The 21,496-nt window shown below is 43.3% G+C and overlaps 1 protein-coding gene across 1 annotated transcript in view; it reads right to left on the bottom strand.

The window, feature by feature from the left end:
* Nucleotides 1–19,460, bottom strand: part of LOC306913322 (collagen alpha-1(XXI) chain-like) — a gene marked incomplete at both ends in the record, with an annotated part of 37,704 nt that extends 18,244 nt beyond the window's left edge. Inside the window, 11 exons of the mRNA XM_079489910.1 lie at nt 562–573; nt 1,571–1,648; nt 3,085–3,258; nt 6,350–6,584; nt 8,744–8,909; nt 12,027–12,213; nt 14,212–14,328; nt 15,159–15,278; nt 17,227–17,363; nt 17,785–18,382; nt 19,419–19,460. Of these exons, the coding sequence (XP_079346036.1) occupies nt 562–573; nt 1,571–1,648; nt 3,085–3,258; nt 6,350–6,584; nt 8,744–8,909; nt 12,027–12,213; nt 14,212–14,328; nt 15,159–15,278; nt 17,227–17,363; nt 17,785–18,382; nt 19,419–19,460 (1,866 nt within the window). The remainder of the gene's footprint in view (nt 1–561; nt 574–1,570; nt 1,649–3,084; nt 3,259–6,349; nt 6,585–8,743; nt 8,910–12,026; nt 12,214–14,211; nt 14,329–15,158; nt 15,279–17,226; nt 17,364–17,784; nt 18,383–19,418) is intronic.
* Nucleotides 19,461–21,496: the final 2,036 nt, after the last annotated feature.

Raw genomic sequence — 21,496 nt, 5'->3', positions numbered from 1 at the left:
TAACTGTATATGCTGCTAAACTTGAGGTTTATGGGCAAAATACAGTGCCCATAATTGCCCGTTAACTCCTCTTTTCACGCAGTGCGTTGTGCTTCACGTTCCACAGCCGTCTGCCTTGACCTCTGTGTGCACTGACTGCGGCGGGCACGGTGTGGGCTACCCCCTCCCTCCCCTCACTGGTGCGAAATCGGGTAGGAAAGACAGGGAAGGGGCCGCTCTACCCCTGAACGACTGCCGCCCCTATAGCATAATGATATTGTGCGGGCGTGACCTATATATGTGTTTTAACTGTAAACCTTTTTAATTGCGTTGTTTATGTCTCAACACGCTGCAATCTAAATGGCCCATAAGTGACAATAAAGATTTTAAATGAGTTTAATAACTTCAGCCACGCCATGTTCAAACCGCATTCATTTTTTCCATATGTGCCAACGAGAGAGCTGTTGTAGCGCTAATAGTGTCAGGCGCTATGAGGCTAATGTGACGGCGTGGAGGAAGAGTTGCAGTGTGTGTGTGTGTGTGTGTGTGTGTGTGTGTGTGTGTGTCACTGTTAACACTCACCCTCTCGTCGTCCTGCGAATGAGAGAACGAGAGAGAGGAAAGAGAGCGAGAGTGAGATAGTGTGAGAGAGAGAGAGAGGTTTACATGAGACAATAGTTACATTGTTTTGTTCTATATCCAACCGACTATACAAACTCTACCTGTTGAAGCTGTTCTCTTTCATCAATAATTGTGTGACAATTGTGTTATTTCCTTTTGTTTTATTTTTGTTTATAGAAAACATATACTTGTCCAATAGGCCTATCTCACAGCATTTCCCCGCCCCCTTTTTACGCCCCCTTTTGGAGATAGTGGTGTTATTTTTTTTGCGGTCGATAGGCTTCCATGTTAAAAGAGGTATTTTCACAAGCCACAAACTACCGTTTTGTAAAGGCAAGGTTTATTCTACTTATTTGAGTTGTTATACCATTGTGTTTTCTTCATATTATTATCGGTCTTTGACATTTTAACATTAGGAAATGTACTTAGATTCTCCAGAGAAAAAAAGTGTAAATGCCTAATGTTAAATGACACCACTATCTACTGGAAGTGGGCGTGGAAAGGGGGCTGTGAGATAGGCCTATGACTATGAAAATAAAACTCAACTGAACTGAGTTTCAAAAATCACAATCTGCAGTGGGACGCTCCACTCCAGTGTGTGCTACTGAAGCTATACTTTGTGTAAGATGCTAACATCATCATCATCATCATCATACTATAATTCTGACAATGTCTGTCTGAATGTGTGTCTGAATGTGTGTCTGAATGTGTGTCACTGTGACTGCCGTAGCTCCTCACCACCTGCACCAATCGCTCCCACTTTTCACACAGGCATTGACCATAATAATATGGAGGTCTTAACGAAGCCCTTTTTCCAATTTAACAAATTATAAATTAATATTGAATTTATTAGTGAATTAAAAATTGCCACAAGGCGGCAAGTATTTCACAACGGGTAAGGGCTAGTGTTCTATAATTGATAGTTTCTCATTTCTATGAGACGTGTCTCATGGTAACGGAGCGGACTTACCACAGAGTAGATCTCACACGCTGTCTCTCGTTCACTCTGGTGCGGGTCGCAGTACAACCGCAACTTCTGAAGGTCCACCTAAAAAAAAATAACACTTGTGTGAAGTGAGGGGCGCCAAATGTACTTATATCGGCCACATGACGTTTTACGTTATTTAGTGCTCTAAACATTAAAGTCCATAGACTAGGCCGGCAAACGATGTACGTCATACATACTCTAAACAACTGGTTGGAATAACGTGTTGCTATGTCCAACTGGGGAAACTCCCCCCTGTCAGGTGAAAAGAAGCAACTTGGACTCCTCATGCATAGCAGGAAGTATGCGGTCAGTCCCGCTGCCCAATGTAACTTATATCGGCCATGTGACGTCTTACGTTATGTAGTGCTCTAAACATTAAAGCCCATAGACTTGGCTGGCAAACGATTTACGCCACAAGTGCTCTAAAGAAATCGGATAGACTTGGTTGCCATATGACATAATCTTCAAAAGCCAAGCTTTTGAGGGGCTGCTGGCTCAGTGGCTCCCCTCAAAAATAGATGATTCATGATATACCTAATGTTTAAGATATGTGTTGAATTCATAAGGTAAGCTACTGTGAAGAAATTAGGCAGACAAATGTACCTCTCATGCAGTATTTGTCTAGTTGTCTAATATTATACATGTTCATGTACATGTTCTGACGAAAATAATAGCTCAATAGCTTTAATAATATCAAAAAAAATAAAACGAATAATAGCTTTTAATAATAGCTTTTCGGTTGCAATTACTACTATGCTGTACATGACCTCGTTTGCACTCTTCCCATTGCTTTTTGACAAATAATAAAAACGAATCTCAATGGTGTTTCATTGGTGTGACAGTACAGCCTGTAACTTGTGGCTGCCAATGGCTTCCGTAAAACATTTTACACAACATGCAAACGCCTTATTAGTGGTTTCATTAAGCTCTGTGTAGATATACCCTGCTCTGACTTGGCCCTTGAGGTTATTTTACAATACTATGGTTACGCACGCACGCACGCACGCACGCACGCACGCACGCACGCACGCACGCACGCATGCACGCACGCAGTGTGCCTGGCACGACCCCTAGACTCTGTAAAAACTATAGCCTACGCAAGGTGGTTTTATGCTATTTGCAGTGAAATAGGTATGTTTTTCAGTAGTTTGTTGCTGTTCATCACGTGAACAGCAACAGGCTGAGAGCATTTTCCGGGCTAAAATAATATGTCTAAATGGCTGATCTTAAACCAGGTTATAACTGGTCTAAAAGTGAACGTTTTCTTTAGCGGTCTAGGCTTTTTAGGCGTTGAAACAACGTCATTTCAACAGCTACAGTATAGAGCGTCGCAGTCCCGCCCCCTTTCATGACGACGCCAGGCCCAGGAAATAATTCCCAATGCATTTTCTTTCCCATAGACATTTCAAAAACTATTTATTTAAAGACCTGTAGTAATACAGTAGAATAGTAATAGTAATATACATGCACATTTAAATAAAGGTGGTAATAATCACAGGTATGCTGGTGTCTGTTCCTGATCTCTTGGCCACTTGCGTCTGGCCGTTGATATAGATGGGCTCCACCGTCTCCAGAGTGACCTCCTCAATCTGCTGGTCATCCAGAAAACTGACCACCTGCTGCGGCCTCACCACGAGTCTGAGCTGATGCCACCGTCCGTCGAACAGAGCCTGAGAGAGAGAGAGAGAGGACAACAATAATGAGTTAACCCATTTTGGGGGCGGGAACTCCTTTTGGTGTTAGCATTATGTTATGCTTTAGCTATTGACAAATAGCAGATCTACAAGCTCATAGCGCGCCACCGAGTGGCGCGCTATGAGCTTGTATGTCTGCTATTTTTGAAAAATCGAATAGAATAGAAACATAGCTTTTTCAGAAAACTGTCAGGATGTAGAAGACATTTTTAGAATCTGATCTCAGGTCAAAATGGATTAATTAAAAAAAGAACTGAGCGGTGCAACTATACATGTATTGTTATGGTTACTGTACTGTACTGTGCTCTGTACTGTATGTATTGTAGTGTACTGTGATCTCTATTTTGATTATGTTTGGAAAAAATCCTCGAGAAGTTACCGCCGGGGGTCCCCGGAACGCACCCAGGGCTCGTACTGAAGTGTAGTACGACTTTACAACTTTACTCTGTGACAGGGATGGGCAACTTTGACGATGGAGAGTGCCACAATATTTCCACACTCACTCCAGAGGGCCACATTGCATATTACTGTCATAGCAAAAATAGCCGATCTACAAGCTGAAAACGCGTCGCAGTGCGACACGTTTTGAGCTTGTAGATCAGCTATTTTTGCTATATTTGAATTGAAATGCTGAATATTTTTTTGCTATTCGTTATAGTTTAATATGTTAACTTTATGAACTAAATACAAATACAAAGACAATAACCTTTTAATACTATAGTAATTAGCTGAAATAAACAATATATCAGCATTCTGATATTAACCTGCGGGCCGCATTACGTGATGGTGGGGGCCGCATGTGGCCCCCGGGCCGCCAGTTGCCCATGAATGCTCTGTGAGGTACTATATACTGGCCACTTAGGTGTTGCAGCTGTCCGTGCTCGGACACGTACATACACATACAGTACACATACATAGGGACACACATTGCTGTGTAATGGAGTGGAGGCACCGCTCAAATAAATCACTAATCATTAGAGAGAGAGACAGAGATACTGAGACACTCTTCCAGACTAACCTCGCCTCACCAGGCTTACCACCACCTCGGAGGAAAGCCTGGTCTCTGTTTCAAAAGTCTGTATGATCCGGTCGGGAGCGGATGATATCGTTACGTCATGTTGTAGTATTGTTTCGTAGTCGACAGGGCGGCAACTTCCTTTTCCCTCAAACCAATTTTTCTCAATAAAAGCTCTCGTAGCCTGTAGCTTTTATTGAGAAAAATCGGTTTGAGGGAAAAGGAAGTTGCCGCCCGTTGTTCCTGCCTGTCGATATCCTCCGCTCCCGACAGGATCATATACCCTAAATGAAATGGTGCCCAGGCTACTTCCAGACAGTGGATGCCAACTTGAACCACAGCCATCCCACTTCACTTCACCTCACTTCCACAACACAAGAATGAATAAGGTTCTAAAATGTAGTTTGGACTTCTTCCACTATACATATTGTGCAACATCCTACTACACAGAGAATACATGATCATATCAATGATCATATACAATATAGCGGTGAGAAACAATATAAGATCTTAGTCTTAGACAGGGACATTTGCTTATCAATGTACATTGTGCAACAGTTTCAGACGTTTCAGAAAATAATGGTTAAAACACCAAAAGAGTGTTTTAACGCTGGCGGCATCCGGCATGTTTCCTCCTCCCCGTCATCAGTGCCCGGCGGGGTTGGCGAAAGGGCCTTTCTGTGTGGAGTTTGCATGTTCTCCCCGTGTCCCCTAGGGTAGGTACCCTCACAAAAAACATGCAGTAATCCTGGTCTCTAAACTGCCTCCCCCTGGCCAGCCGGGGCGCCTGATGGAGGGGAAAGGAACTGGTTGGAATAACGTGTTCCTTCCACGCGCTACGTCCAACCAGGGAAACTCCCCCCTGTCAGGTGTAAAGGAGCAACTTGGACACTCAGGCATGAAGGAAGCATGAGTTCAAGTCCGTTGCTCTCCCCATGTCCCCCATATACAGGCCCGCGGGAAGTACTTTACACTCGCAGGGGCTGAGCGTCTAGTAGGGGGTGCACGCGCATTTTTGCGCATTTTCACGCGCAAACGTGGCCTTTACTTTCCCTCTCCACACGCAAGTTATATGAACGAACTGACACAGGCAATTAACCAGGATAAGGTGCCAATACTGTGATACAGCATATTTATTAGGCCTGGCCTATCTCTTTTTTTTTTCTTCCCCTTCTGTTCGAGGGGGGGCTGTGCCTGGGGGGAGGGGGTGCTACAGCCCCCCCAGCACCCCTACTTCCCTCAGCCCTGCCCATATATGGGGACTAGGTTGGCGGAGGGTGTGTAGAGCCCAGGATCACATTAGATAATTGACACAGGGGTGAAAAATGGGTTACAAAATCGTGGTATAAAAATTATAGAGAAAAGAAAAAAAAACACCAAAAGGGGTTCCCATCCTGAATGGGTTAAGGAGTTGAGCATAATACAGGTACATGCGAAGAGTGACCATGCGTCACACGGAGCTCGTCTGGCATCCAGACAGTCGAGTCACGGAAACAAACACGCCAGAACACGCATTCAATCCTGTGAAAAACCACAGCCACAAACCCGTGTCCACGTTCCGTTATAGTTCGCCAACAGCGAAGTGAACAAATCCTTTCAGGAGACATAAGCCAGGGGCGGAGAGCTTAGTGACCGCCGGTGTTTGTGCATGGAGAAAAAAATAAAAAAAGCGTAGCGGATGTTGTTGGTCCACTGCGGAAAAATAATGTTGCACGCTCCAACAAAACGTCTTACATGCACTGTGGCAGATTTCCACTGCTGAAAGTGGTTTTTAAAGAAGGAAATTGATTTATCCGAGTCTCCTTTTAGCATCAGTGAGAAGATGATGTCTTCTACGGTACAGCCTAATAACTATTTTCACTTTCCGTGAGTTCCCGCCATTGATCATGAACAGTGGTGGAAACAAATTTTCCACCACTGTTCATTTTAATTTTACTTAAAGATGGAGTGCAGTGATGTTTGTACTGCATGTGGCCGCATGTGGCCCCCGGGCCGCCAGTTGCCCATGTATGATATAAATGCATACAAAGAGTGGCATTAATATTATTAAACCTGGAAGCCTCTACTGAAGACCACGGTCTGTTGGGGCCGGGCGGCGGCGCTGCTGGTGGTGGTGAAGGTCACCGTCCCGCCCTCTCCTCCTCCTCGCAGCGTGACCGCGGCCTGCACCTCCCCGTCCTTGGACAGCACCCTCCAGAGGTCAAAGGGCACCTTGCTGGACGGGCCCCTCAGGCGCAGCGTCGCCACAAACACGTAGGACGGTGGGAGGCCCTCTGGGAAAATGTCCCTGTGGGACGTGGGTGGGGGTGGGGGGGGGGAGAGGAGAAGATATATCGGATTCATTCCGGCACCTGTTCACATTGTACGGTACAATTGCAATTTACAGTTCGCGAACATAGACCGCCTGTGACACGGGTATAGAGCGTCGCAGTCCCGCCCCTTTCATGACGACGCCAGGCCCAGGAAATGAATCCCAATGCATTTTTGCCATAGACATTTCATAAAGTATTTATTTAAAGACCTTTTAAGCGTCGTACGAAGCCAACTCGAGTCGTGACAAATCATGACAACAAACACAATATTTTGGACCAAACAAATAATTACAAAGAAGAAAAACAACAAAAATATTGTTGTAACCTGCCGTTTTTTTCTACTTTCTAATTCTTTGTTTGGCCCAAAACATGTGTTTATTGTCATGATTTGTCACGACAAGAGTTGGCTTTGTCCGCGGCGTAAACGTCTTTAAATAAATACTTTAGTCTATGAGGAAAATTAACGGGGATTTCTTTTCCGGGTCTCTCGAGGGGGCAGGACTGCGACGCTCTATAGTGACGTAAAGCAGTGGACCCCAAAGTGGGCTCTACACACCCTCCGCCAACCTAGTCCCCATATATGGGGGACATGGGGAGAGCAACGGACTTGAACTCATGCTTCCTTCATGCCTCATGAGTGTCCAAGTTGCTCCTTTACACCTGACAGGGGGGAGTTTCCCCGGCCGGACGTAGCGCGTGGAAGGAATGCGTTATTCCAACCAGTTCCTTTCCCCTCCATCAGGCGCCCCGGCTGACCAGGATTACTGCATGTTTTTTGTGAGGGTACATACCCTAGGCCGGGGACACGGGAGAACATCAATGTCCAACAATGTCCTCTTTATAATCCCCATGTTGAATTCTAGGTCCTCACCGGAATACTTCAAGCCATATGCACCGGTTTTAGCACTGGCAATCTCAACTGGCTGACTGTGCCAGTACTTTATACTGACGCCAGCAGGTCCTCCCATAATATAATATTGAGAGCTGGGACAATCAGACTTGTTGTACCTATACTCTCTCTCTCTCTCTCTCTCCTTTGCTGTTGGCGCTGTTTGCTTTGAGAAGGCCGCGGTGAACGTGTGCCACAGAGTTTTGAAGTGCCACTGGATGGAAAACAACCTATAAGTGCCTTTTTCATGGAGAGGTTTCACAGCATTTTCCAAAGTGGTTTTCTTTGGAGTGCAGCGCATTTCCTCGACAGTTGGCGACTTGGCGTGATTTATGAACTTCTCGGATTTGTTGTGTTGACCTCCTATCGGCATCCTGCTTCTTTTCACCAACAGAAACATGTTTTATGTTTTTCCCACCATGCCTGCACCTCTTCTGCCCTTACAGCTTTCCTGCACTAGTCTGTACTGACTAGGGGTCACCAGCTACAACATGTTTTTTGTCATTTTTGCCACGGACATCCACGAGCCCTGAATGACCATTACAGGTCTGTAACTCTGAGAGTGTACAACTGGAACCAAATGGACCCATTTGGTTCCATTTGTACACTCTCAGAGTTAAATTAACATTGATTTTACAATATAAATTGGGGGTCCTTGAAAATAACACATTTGAGAACCACTATAGTTGTGGACTGTGAATAAAACCTGACTTGACATTCAGTAATTTCGTCAACATATAAAAACTAGACTGAAATGTTAGTAAGGGACTAGTGGACAAGAGATCCAGTATAAGTAATTTTACAATTAGTTGCATGCTGAAAATAGCTGATCTACATGCTCACAACGTGTCGCGCTGCTAACACTAAAACATTCCAGTGACTAAAATGTCACTAAAACTAAATGAAAACTATTCAAGAGACTATGACTAAAACTAACATCAAAATGTGCTGCCAAAAACAACACTGATTCACACTATACCACAACATCTGCCAAGTGGTCCCGAGTGCACACCCAGGACCATATAGTGTGCATCTGCCCTTAGAGTAACGCTAACTCCATAGACACATACAAAACAGAACACTGGGCTCACTGCTCAAATCTAAAACCACATATTACACACATACAGACCTCCAGGAAAGTGTTCTAGGTCTTCTAAACGTCATTAACGCGTATTTTTTTTGCAAAAAGGGTGAAGTGTCCCTTTAATGGGTTGAATAAGTGATTTGGTCCTACAGCATCTATACCTGGTGTTTTCCGTGATGTCCACGGAGGCGCTGAGGGCGTAGGCCGCCTCAGAGTGCAGAGATCCAGGGATCTCCTGGGCCTTCTTCTGGATGTTCATTCCCAGCAGGAGCTCGAAGCCCTTCTCGTCGCGAGACGCCACCGGGATGCGAGTTGGACACACCGATTCTGAAACGAGAGGTTCGCCATCACCGCGTCACTTACAGCAAGTTCAAAATACAGATGCTCTTAATCCAGAGCAATTTACAGCAAGCAAGAACAACACATGGTAATACATCAGATGCATGAAAAACAGTCAGAATCATACGTAGGCTAAGCACAGTGTAATATCTAGATAATTAAACTATGTGTATACACTGACTATAGAGTGCTATATGTCTACAAAAAATGCTATGTAAGTTACAGAAGTTGAGCCTTTGCACACACCTGTACGCAGTGTTGTTTTCGTCGACTAAAACTAAGACGAACAATGTTCGTCGACTACCTTTTTCCACTGACGAAAACTAAATGAAAACTAAGCTATGATGACTAAAACTAAGACTTTTTTGTATTGACAATTTCGTCAACAGCTAAAAACTAGACTAAAATGCTAGGAAGTGGACTAGTGGACAAGAGATCCAGTATGAGTCATTTTAGACTTGGTTACATGCTGAAAATAGCAGATCTACAAGCTCACAACGCGACGCGTTGTGAGCTTCTAGATCTGCTATTTTCAGCAAGTGTAAAATCAGTAAATACGACATCAAGGCCCACCAAAATATCGACTAAATCAACTGTAGATTTAGTCGACTAAAATCTTGTGACATTTAGTCGACTAAAGCTATACTAACACTAAGACATTCCAGGTGACTAAAATGTTACTAAAACTAAATTAAAACTATTCAAGAGACTATGACTAAAACTAAAATCAAACTTTGCTGCCCAAAACAACAGTGCCTATAAGGTCATTGAGGCTATAGGGCAAGTGCTACGGGCTAAGATGGAGTCTGAAGAGGTGGGTCATCAGACTACGACTTTCCATACAGTAAAAGGACACCCGGTAGTTACACATACAGTATCCTACAATTGTTTCACTGACTTGAAAATGTAAAAATAAATCACACAAAAGATAATACCGATATTATAGGGTCAACTATTCAGGGATCCTTGGACCACAGGCAGCATGTGCACACAATGTGGTCCCGTGTGGTTACTTTGAGAGATTAGTGAGCACGCACACGCGCACACGCACGCACGTGCGCACACACACACACACACACACACACACACACACACACACACACACACACACACACACACACACACACACACACACACACACACACACACACATTTGATGTTTCCCTGTGACCCGCAAACGAATAAAAAATAGCAATTTTTGCACTAAGTCTTAAATATTTGTTTCCTAATTTATGAATTTCTTTTCCCATTTCTTCATGACATTTCTGGAAAAAATAATCATTGCATTTGTTTTTAATTAATTACAAACGTAGCTCATTCTTTTGTTTGATATAATAATCATATTAAAAAAAAACGAAGAAAAAAGTTTGTCCACGACCCACAAATGGGCTCCCGTACCAGTGTTTGGGAAACTTAAAATAATTAAGACATTTGCCGCCTCTTGCTTCCGCATGCAGCTGCTTGGCAAATGTGTCTCCTGTGGGTTTTGGGTCTAACCCAGTGTTCCCTGCTGCTGCACCACCACTCCACCAGTGGTGAGTTCTGCTCACCACAATCCTATAACTGTACCGTACGGGCACATCTGTTTAGTGTTCACTGTCACAGTGTCCTTTTGATGTCCTCCACAACTCAATAGGCTGATACCATCAGATGCAGGCTCTGGGTTTGGCCCTGGAGCGTGTGTGTGTGTGTGTGTGTGTGTGTGTGTGTGTGTGTGTGTGTGTGTGTGTGTGTGTGTGTGTGTGTGTGTGTGTGTGTGTGTGTGTGTGTGTGTGTGTGTCACTGCCAGGAGTTTTGATCACGCCTGAAATTAAATATGCACTGTATTCCATAAAATGAGACAATCAATGCATCGAAAGTAATTAACAAACTATATTATAAAAAACTGGCCAAATTGCCAAACTTGTCAAATGAAAAAAAGAAATACAAATTAAATACTGTGGCGTATTTATCCGCGGAACCGATAAATGTAATGCCTCGACTCCTACAATTATACAAAAAAGTGCTTGTCAGGACGGGGGGACGGGGGGGTCTCAAGTTCCAAATAATGAGGCTTTAATGGGCCTTGATATAAAAGGGTTGAAAACCACTGTATAAGGTCTATGGGCGGCTGTGGCTCAGGAGGTAGAGCAGGTCGTCCAATGATCCCTGTGGTCGGTGGTTCGAATCCCGGCTCCTCCTCCCGTCCACATGTCAAAGTGTCCTTGGGCAAGACACTGACATATGAATGAATGAACCATTGTAAAGCGCTTTGAGCACTTGGAAACTCATACAGAACTCTGCCGCCCGACTACTTACAAACACAAGAAAACGAGACCATATCACACCCTGGCCTTCACTGGTTGCCTGTGGGCTCCAGGTGCAATTTTAAAATACTTACACTTACACTTATAAAGCCTTAAACGGAATGGCCCCTACCTATATCCTCGATATGCTCTCCCCGCACAAGCCTGAACGCACCCTTAGATCGTCAGATAAGGCCCTCCTTGATGTCCCTATATGACTAATTTAGTTACACGTGGTGATCGGGCATTTTCCTCCCGGGCACCTATAGGTTGTGGAATGCACTGCCGACACAGCTAAGGCTATAAGCACCCTCCGTGCCTGTATTTAAATCTCAATTAAAGACCTACCTCTACACCAAATGTTACTTGACTGTATACATATTTAAATATTGTTACTGTATTTCCTGTATTTCTACTGTATTTGCTTTTTGTTTTTTGAGTCGATGTGTTCATCGATGTTTTTTGTTTTGTTTTTACCCTGCTCTGTGCAGCACTTTGGAACATTGTTTTAACCCATTTTGGGGCGGGAACCCCTTTTGGTGTTTTAAACATTATGTTATGCTTTAGCTATTGAAAAATAGCAGATCTACAAGCTCATAGCGCGCCACCGAGTGGCGCGCTACGAGCTTGTAGGTCTGCTATTTTTGAAAAATCGTGAAAATATTTATTTCAGAAAACTGGAGGATTTAGAAGATTTTTTTTAAATGTCGAGGTCAGGCCTAAATGGGTTAAGAAGGTGCTATACAAATAAAATTAATTATCATAAATTCATTCTAAAAGACAGTTGGGTCGTCTATCAAACATCCTCTCTTCTTCTCACCCTCGCAGAGTTTCTGCTCCATGGCCTCTCGGATGCGGTCGATGTTGGCGTAGTCGTCGGCGTACAGCACGTACGTGGACGACGGCTTGTTGGCGATGGAGACCAGCTCCGACGTGGTGATCTCGCTGCCCACGCCCACGGCGAACACGATGATGCCCTGAGCGCGGGCCTCCACGCTGGCGTCCACCTGTATGTGTGACACGCGGCAGAGTTGATTTCGTCGACTTATATACTAAGACGAAAAATGTTCGTCGACTACCTTTTTTCACTGACGAAAACTAAATGGAAACTAAATGAAAACTAAGCTACGATGACTAAAACTAAGACTAAGACAATTTCGTCAACAAATAACAACTAGACTAAAATGTTAGGAAGAGACTAGTGGACAAGATATCCAGTATAAGTCATTTTACACTTGGTTGCATGCTGAAAATAGCAGATCTACTACGCGTTGTGAACTTGTAGATCTGCTATTTTCAGCAAGTGTAAAATCTGTCATTACGACGGCATCAAGGCCCACCCAAATAAATCAACTGTAGATTTGGTCGACTAAAATCGCATGACACTTAATTAAGGGCAGTATTATGCGTGTCTTAAGTACCAGGTCTTATTACTTAACTTAAGACCTGGAGGCGTGGTCAATGCTGTTTGGCCACTCAGAATAGCCAAATGGCATTGATCACGCCTCCAGGTCTTAAGTTAAGTAATAAGACCTGGTACTTAAGACACGCATAATACTGCCCTTAGTCGACTAAAACTAGACCAACACTAAAACATTCCAGGTGACTAAAATATGACTAAAACTAAATGAAGTTTCAGTCCAAAGACTATGACTAAACTACAATACAACACTGACACACAATATAGAGCAGTGGTTCTCAAACTTTCTCATGTCAAGGACCCCCAAAATGATACTCATTAGCCTACGGACCCCCATTTGAAAATATATGCCAAGGACCCCCATAAGTTATTTTCAACCATTTTCATTTCAAGGGACCCCGGTTTGACATGCATTAGGCTACGGTCCCCTATTTAATGGCATTTCCATCTCTGGCACGCAATTTATATTGTAAAATCAATGTTAATTTAACTCTGATAGTGTACACTCTCAGAGTTACAGACCCATAAGGGTCCATTTGGTTCCAAACTAACCACCCAAACACGGTGAAATAGCACGGAATTGCAATTCCGTACATGCGGCTGCCTAGAAAACCCCAAAATCCGTACATATGACACTGAAGCACCACTTTCTCACCTGTTGGTACTCTAAACAGACAGACAGAAAGTCACATGTTGGAGACGGTGGTGTGCCATCGCTCAAAAAGGACTATGACAAATTGAAGTGTACTAAATTAAATTATGGTCACATGGTGTCACTGTTGTGGACCCACAGGCATGAGACTTGACATTTGGCCATCGACCAGGAAAGCCAAATAATGTTCAAAGCATGGCGAACAGATGTTCAATCCATAGGACAGACATCGGTCAACAGTAAGGCAGGGAGACAGACAGACAGACATGTAAACACACACACACACACACACACACACACACACACACACACACACACACACACACACACACACACACACACACACACACACACACACACACACACGCACACGCACACAAGATGTACCAGTGCAAGTGAAATGTACTTTCATGCTGTATTGAGGAATTTTATGTTTACATTTAATTTATGTATAGACTGAAGGATCACGATGCGGTGACGATGAGGTTGTAGATTTTCCATTTTCAAAAGATGTTTATGTATTTGAAAACTTGGGACATGGGATATTCTGCACAATGGGCACTTTTACGTGTTGGTAGTACATTAACCCATTTTGGGCGGGAACCCCTTTTGGTGTTTTAAACATTATGTTATTTAGCTATTGAAAAATAGCAGATCTACAAGCTCATAGCTTGTAGGTCTGCTATTTTTGAAAAAATCGTGAAAATGTGGCACAAACCCTGACAGAAAACTGTCAGGATTTAGAATACATTTTATAAATGTTATAATTTATTTAATTAAAGTACATGTTGATAACAATAATTTTGGCACTTTTACTCAAGTAAATTTAGAATCCCGGACTTTTACTCGTATTCATATATAATATAGTATTTCTACATTGCAGTATAATTGATACTTTTACTCAAGTAAAACAATGTGAGTACTCTTCCTCACCACGTCGTCCTGGGACTTGCCGTCGGTCACCACCACGGCGATGCGGTTCTTCACGCGGCTGCCTCTCTGGGACGAGCTGAACACGTGGTCGATGGCAAACTTGATGGCTCTGCCCGTCTGCAACCAAAACAACAACACAAACAACATGACCATATGCATGCACGCCGCGGCCATCTTGACATATAACATTAATGGCAGCGTGGTAACAGGTTGAGGGCCTCTCAGACCCAAAACTAAAGAATATGTTGTTATCGTTGGATATGATTTTGTGCACAATTCCATGCTCTTCTACGTTCTCTGATTGTGTAGGCTTCTTGTAAATTAAGTAATGCCAATGTTTAACAATAATGTAACTCTTGTGAACGTAAAATTAAACCAATTAATTTTACGCTCTCAAGAGTTAAAGATTTATAATGGTAATGGTCCATTTGCTCTCCATCATTTTGGGGACCACCTGGAACCCCCTTAACCCATACTGGGCGGGAACCCATTTTGGTGTTTGACGCATTATGTTGTGCTTTGGCTGTTGAAAAATAGCAGATCTACAAGCTCATAGCGCGGCACTCGGTGCCGCGCTATGAGCTTGTAGATCTACGACCTTGTAGATCTACGACCTTGTAGATCCGCTATTTTTGAAAAATCGTGAAAATGTGGCGCAAATCTTTGAATATATATTCTTTCAGAGCAAACGTTTTTAACTCAAATCTTTGCTTCTGGGGGGTTCCTGGAATAACATATTTTCAGCTGGGGGTCGGCATCCAATTACATATCATTTTCGGGGTGCTTGACATGAAATATTGAGCACCACTGATATAGAAACATACAGTAGGTATTTCAGAAAACTCACGACACCAGGCCTAAATGGGTTAAGGACCACTGGTGGTCCCCGGGCCACAGGTTGAAACCCACTGTGCTAGAATAAACAGAGACATGAGCCTGGGCCTTGCCTGAGTGTTTCCTCCCAGGTAAGGGATGTCTTCTATGGCCTTGAGGAGCTCAGCTCCACTTTGGTGTTCCCCCAAGGGAATCTCCAGACGAGTCATGTCACTGTACTGGACCACTCCTACCTGCAGAATGAGCGCACACACACACACACACGCACGCACGCACGCATGCACGCACGCACACACACACACACACACACACACACACACACACACACACACACACACACAAACTTGCTATTTACATTTCGAAATGTATAGGGCTGAAGTCGTTAATGTATGTTTTGTAATAATAATTAAAGTAACTATAGTAAGTAACTAAAGTTTTCAAATAAATGTATTGTAGTAAAAGTACAATATTTGCCTCTGAGATGTAGCGGAGCAGAAGTACAAGTATTGGAAATACTCAAGTAAAGTACAAATACCTCAATATTGTACTTATCGTATACAGTACGTAAGTAAATGTACTACTTAGTTGTACTTTCCACCACTGTGCAGGGTGTCCATAAAGTATCTTTACAATTTTAAATTTGAATTAGAAAGACAATTGATAAGATATATTAATTAGATGCGTTTGTTGGATTTCTTTATATGGGGCCATGTTAAATATATTGTGTATGGAACAACGATACGGGACATTACTGAACTAAAGCAAAAGATAACAGGTGCGTTTGCAACCATTGATGAGGCCATGCTACAGCGAACAGGGCGAGAAATCGAGTACCGTCTTCGTGCGACTAATGGCGCCCATATAGGTGTATTAAATAGGGTAAAAAAAAAAACCTTTGAAAAGAGTACAATAGAACAAGTCTGATTAAGATATCGTATCAATTGCCTTTGTAATATATTTGTGACTCTTTTTGATACAGAGACAGTCATGGTGGCAAGACTAACTGTTCAGTAGAGGAGAAAAACTGATTGTTTTTTTATACAAAATGAGTTAATATAGCACAGGCAGACTCTTCACATACTAGAGCATGTCTGAAATAAATGTAAGAGCTGAAATCGACATGTAAATATGAAATAAATGCTTAAACAATGTGATATTGTATTGTAATTTTAGAGTCCACAAAAGTGAACATTTTAAGCCTGTATTTCTCAACTCGCTGTTTCTCTGCAAGACATTACTCTATAAGCCATATCTTCAAAACTGGTGGGTCAAAGTGAACAACCGATATGTCAATTTGAAGCTATGATTCCCTGCTTTCATACGACATGAACGAAGGACAATAAAAAAAAAAGTCAATGACTTAGCCTCGGTCAGAAACGGTCACATTTTGTAAATTGTAAAGAGCAGTGGTGTAAAGTAACTAAGCACTTTTACTTACAGTAAGTACTGTACTTAAAGGGGCATTCCACTCATTTTCAACATTTTACTATGTCATTAATGTACCTTAGAGCTGTTGTGTGGAAATAATAAAAAAGTTCCCCCATTATGTGTTTCCTAGAACTATTAACATGGTGAAACACATCTTGATGATGTCATCAAGATGTGTTTCACCATGTTAATGATTTTTTTCATAATTACAGTTCTAGGAAACACAAACTTTTTTATTATTTCCACACAACAGCTCTAAAGGTATATTAATGACATAGTAAAATGTTGAAAATGGGTGGTTTTCCAATTTAAGTACAATTTTGAGGTATTTGAGTATTTCCAATTCCCAGTACTTTTACTTCTACTCCACTACATCTCAGAGCCTAAATTTGTACTTTTACTATTACTATTTGAAAGTTACTAGTTACTTTGGAGATTATAATTTTGATTAGAAAACATACACTAACCACTTCAACCCTATACATTTCGGCCATTTGAAAATAGCCGATCTACAAGCTCACAATGCGTCGCGTGAGCTTGTAGATCTGCTATTTTCAATAGATTTTGTACACATTTTGAACTTGTGAAATGGGACATTCTGCACAATGAGTACTTTTTACTTTTACATTTTCAATTATGTACTTTTACTTGTAACGAAGCAGTATTGGTACTTGTACTTAAGTAAAACAATTGAGTACTTTTTTCCACCACTGGTAAAGAGACTTTCCAGACACCCTGTATTATAATGTCTACCTGTGTATAGAGTGAGCTGATGTCGAAGCTGCTGCTGATGTTCACCAGCCACCGCTTGGCCCTGTCGAAGTCCGTGAAGCCCACGCTCCACGAGCCGTCCACGATATAGACCAGGTCATTCACCGCCGTGCTGCAGCCTGTGCACGTGCACACGCATGCACAGATGCACACAAACACACACGTGCACAAAACGTTCATAGTTGAGGTGAAACCCACTTAAACCCATTTTGACCTGAGATCAGATTCTAAAAATGTCTTCTACATCCTGACAGTTTTCTGAAAAAGCGTTTCTATGTCAGTCGTTCTACAAGCTTGTAGCGCGCCACTCGGTGGCGCGCTATGAGCTTGTAGATCTGCTATTTTTGAAAAATCGAAGAACGACTGACATAGAAACATAGCATTTGAAACCCATTTGAAAAATAGTGAAAATATTTATTTCAGAAAACTGGAGGATTTCGAAGAAACTTTTTAAATTTCGAGGTCAGGCCTAAATGGGTTAAACCTGCATGCTGTTTATTTACACACTTTTAGAATGCCCATCATCAGTGCTGTACTCACCAGCTCTGATGTCTTCGTCTTCAACAACGGCGTGGAGACAGTTGCTCATCAGCAGGAACGGGATCAAGAGACAGCGGACAGACCACCGACACGACATGGCTCTTAACAGCCAGGTTCTAACGACATACACCTCTTTCTGTGCTGTCCTGCACTCTTCTGTGCTGTCCTGCACTCTTCTGTGCTGTCCTGGACTCTTCTGTGCTGTCCTGGACTCTTCTGTGCTGTCCTGCACTCTTCTGTGCTGTCCTGCACTCTTCTGTGCTGTCCTGCACTCTTCTGTGCTGTCCTGGACTCTTCTGTGCTGTCCTGCACTCTTCTGTGCTGTCCTGGACTCTTCTGTGCTGTCCTGGACTCTTCTGTGCTGTCCTGGACTCTTCTGTGCTGTCCTGCACTCTTCTGTGTTGTCCTGGACTCTTCTGTGCTGTCCTGCACTCTTCTGTGCTGTCCTGCACTCTTCTGTACTGTCCTGTACTCTTCTGTGCTGTCCTGCACTCTTCTGTGTTGTCCCGTCTCGCCTGTGGTGTGCGCGTCCTGTGTCGTGCTGCTGCTGTTGCTGTCCCGTTGTGCTGTTGCTGTCCTGTCCCGTCCCCGACCTCAGCTTTTAGCAGGACGACACCTGAAGCCAACAGAGAGAGTTCAAGGTTGACCACGTTGCAATTATCAAAAACGTGTCGTTCCAGTTCTCTATCCCTATGGTGTTATTTCTGTCTCGGAGATATAAACAGCTTCATTTTACCGTAAGTCACGCCGAGGGAAAGACCCTGGTTGACCACCGAGACGATATGGATTGGAAACACACCAAAACCCAACAAAACAAAGCAATTAACCCATTTTGACCTGAGATCAGATTCAAAAAATGTCTTCTACATCCTGACAGTTTTCTGAAAAAGCTATATGTCGTTCTTCGATTTTTCAAAAATAGCAGATCTACAAGCTCGTAGCGCGCCACTCGGTGGCGCGCTATGAGCTTGTAGATCTGCTATTTTTCAATAGCTAAAGTATAACATAATGCTTAGTTAAAACACCAAAAGGGGTTCCCTTCCAGAATGGGTTAAGTGCTCCGGATCTCAAATGGCTACGAGACCAGCTTTCAGATATACAATCAGTCTCTGAGGATTATAGTTCAGAAGTTACAGTACGACAATGTTACTCAATATTCTTTACCCCTGACCACCAAATTGAGACATGTGTCAGAGTAAGCAGGGATCTATATGACATTGTGTGTTCCTGCATTGTTATTTGATAATTTCATTTTTTTTTCTCATTTCATTTATTTATTTATTCCGAACATGTTAAAATATAAACAAGAAAAGACAAAGTAAATATTAAAAACAAAATAAGAAGCGTCCAAAAATAATAATAGTGATCTTTCATAATCCTTAATTTATATTTATGTTCGAAAAAGGAGTAGGAAGAAGTTTATTGAAAACTTATCAAGTCCTACCCCTTCTTTGTGTATCTCAATACATCAAAACGTATCAATAATGCATAATGATGCCAGTCAGGTGATACATTGAAGGAAGCATGAGCTCAGTTCGGGGCTCTCCCCGTATTGGCAGAGGGAGAGTATAGCGCCCAGGATTACAGTTTAGACATCGGCACTGGGTGAAAGAAAACGTTGGAAAATCGTGTGCCTGGAAAGGAGCCAGCTTAGGTATCTTAGGTGGTCCGGGCATCTGGTTAGGATGCCTCTCGAGCGTCTCCCTAGGGAGGTCCTCGGGGCACGTCCCACTGGGAGGAGACCCCCGGGGCAGACCAAGGATCACGTCCCACTGGGAGGAGACCCCGGGGCAGACCACGGATCACGTCCCACTGGGAGGAGACCCCGGGGCAGACCAAGGATCACGTCCCACTGGGAGGAGACCCCGGGGCAGACCACGGATCACGTCCCACTGGGAGGAGACCCCGGGGCAGACCAAGGCGCAGATGGAGGGATTACATCGACTCACTGGACTTGGAACGCCTCGGGATCCCCCAAGAGGGAGTTACTAATGTTGCTCTGGAGAGGGAAGTCTGGAGCTCTCTGGTGGAGCTGTTGCCCCCGCGACCCGACTACGGATAAGCGGTTGAAGATGGATAGATGGATGGATGGACAAAATTGTTGGATAAAAAGAAAAATATATACAAACAAGATAATGATTGCAGTCAGAGTGACATGCATGCAGTACATACTCAGACAGACGGCATCATTGCAACATGTTTCACAATCACATCGCAGCTCAACCAACAATCAACCAACAATCGGCACGACCGCGTGATCTTTGCATCTTTTGCATCTGCCCGCATGTGAACACAGCATAGGGATATTAAAGGACATTAATTGATGTGTTAGATTTGAACCCATTTTGGGCGGGAACCCCTTTTGGTGTTAGCATTATGTTATGCTTTAGCTATTGAAAAATAACAGATCTACAAGCTCATAGCGCGCCACTCGGTGGCGCGCTATGAGCTTGTAGGTCTGCTATTTTTGAAAAATCGAAGAACGACTGACATAGAAACATAGCTTTTTCAGAAAACTGTCAGGATGTATAGAAGACATTTTTAGAATCTGATCTCAGGTTAAGGTGTGTTGATTATTCCATGTATGAGAGGGGCACTAAGTGCAATCCAGCCGTTCTGAAGGATTGTGCGAGCCAGTCCTAGTGGACTATTTTTTTATTTATTGTTTTCGTTTAGTGAAGTGAAGACGGACAGGAAAGGGGACCGCTAGCCGCTAAGCCTGCAGTGAGTGCACTGACTAGTGGACTGTTGACTACAATTTTACAGTTTAACAACAGCATGTTTTTTAATAGCAATAGCATACTTGGCAAATGTGGCTCAAGAGGTAGAGCGGCCGTCTTGGAATCCGAAGAATGCAGGTTAGATTCCCCGCTCCTCCTGGTGAAGTGTCGAGGTGCCCTTGAGCAAGACACTGCTCCGGCACGTGGTTTCCTCCGCCATCGGTGTGTGTGTGAATGGGTGAATGTGAAGTACATTGTAATGTAAAGCGCTTCGGATAAAGGCACTATAAAAATGCAGTGCGTTTTAGGATTTTCAGATCAGCAGTTTTGTAGACTATTTCTGGATCTCTGTACAAGCCTGCAGAAGGGGATTTCTGGCACAAGTATAGGCCTACACAGCCTCTTCCAAGGTGCACAGTCATGAGAGAAGGTACAATAGTCTGTCCTTGAATCCAGACTGATTGCTACGTTAGGCTTTTTATTGTTATCCCTGCAAAGTTAGAAAAATAAAAAAATGCCAATCCGTCTGGATTCCTGGCTAAAAATAGTCCAAAGAGATCACAACTCAACACTGTAGTAAGTATACATGACAACTTAAGTCTTTATGAACTCTCTCTCGCTCTCTCTCTCTCTTACTCACCCCCCCCCCCCCCCCCACACACACACATGCACACAGTTGCAGATGGTGTGTGTGTGTGTACGCACGCACGCACGCACGCACGCGTGTGTGGTGAATTGAATTGAATTGAATTGTGTGGTTGGGTATACATGTGCATGCACTTGTGTCGTTTGTGTGTGCAGTGATTCTCACTCCCAGCTCCAGAAGCCTAGTGTCCATAAAATCGTAACGTCGTAAATAAAACAGCAGTGCGTCAGACTGTTGTTGAAGTCATTACAAACAATGGCTCGGTCGGTTTTGGAAACACACGCGCGAAACTCGGTCAAACCGCCGCATCTCTCCCCGTCTTTCATCAATATACCAGCGTGCCTCT

This window comes from Electrona antarctica (genome assembly GCF_951216825.1).
Source record: "Electrona antarctica genome assembly, chromosome: 20".
Lineage (NCBI taxonomy): Eukaryota > Metazoa > Chordata > Actinopteri > Myctophiformes > Myctophidae > Electrona > Electrona antarctica.
Note: the sequence above shows the minus strand (reverse complement) of the source record. Positions and strands in the feature narration are given on the sequence as shown.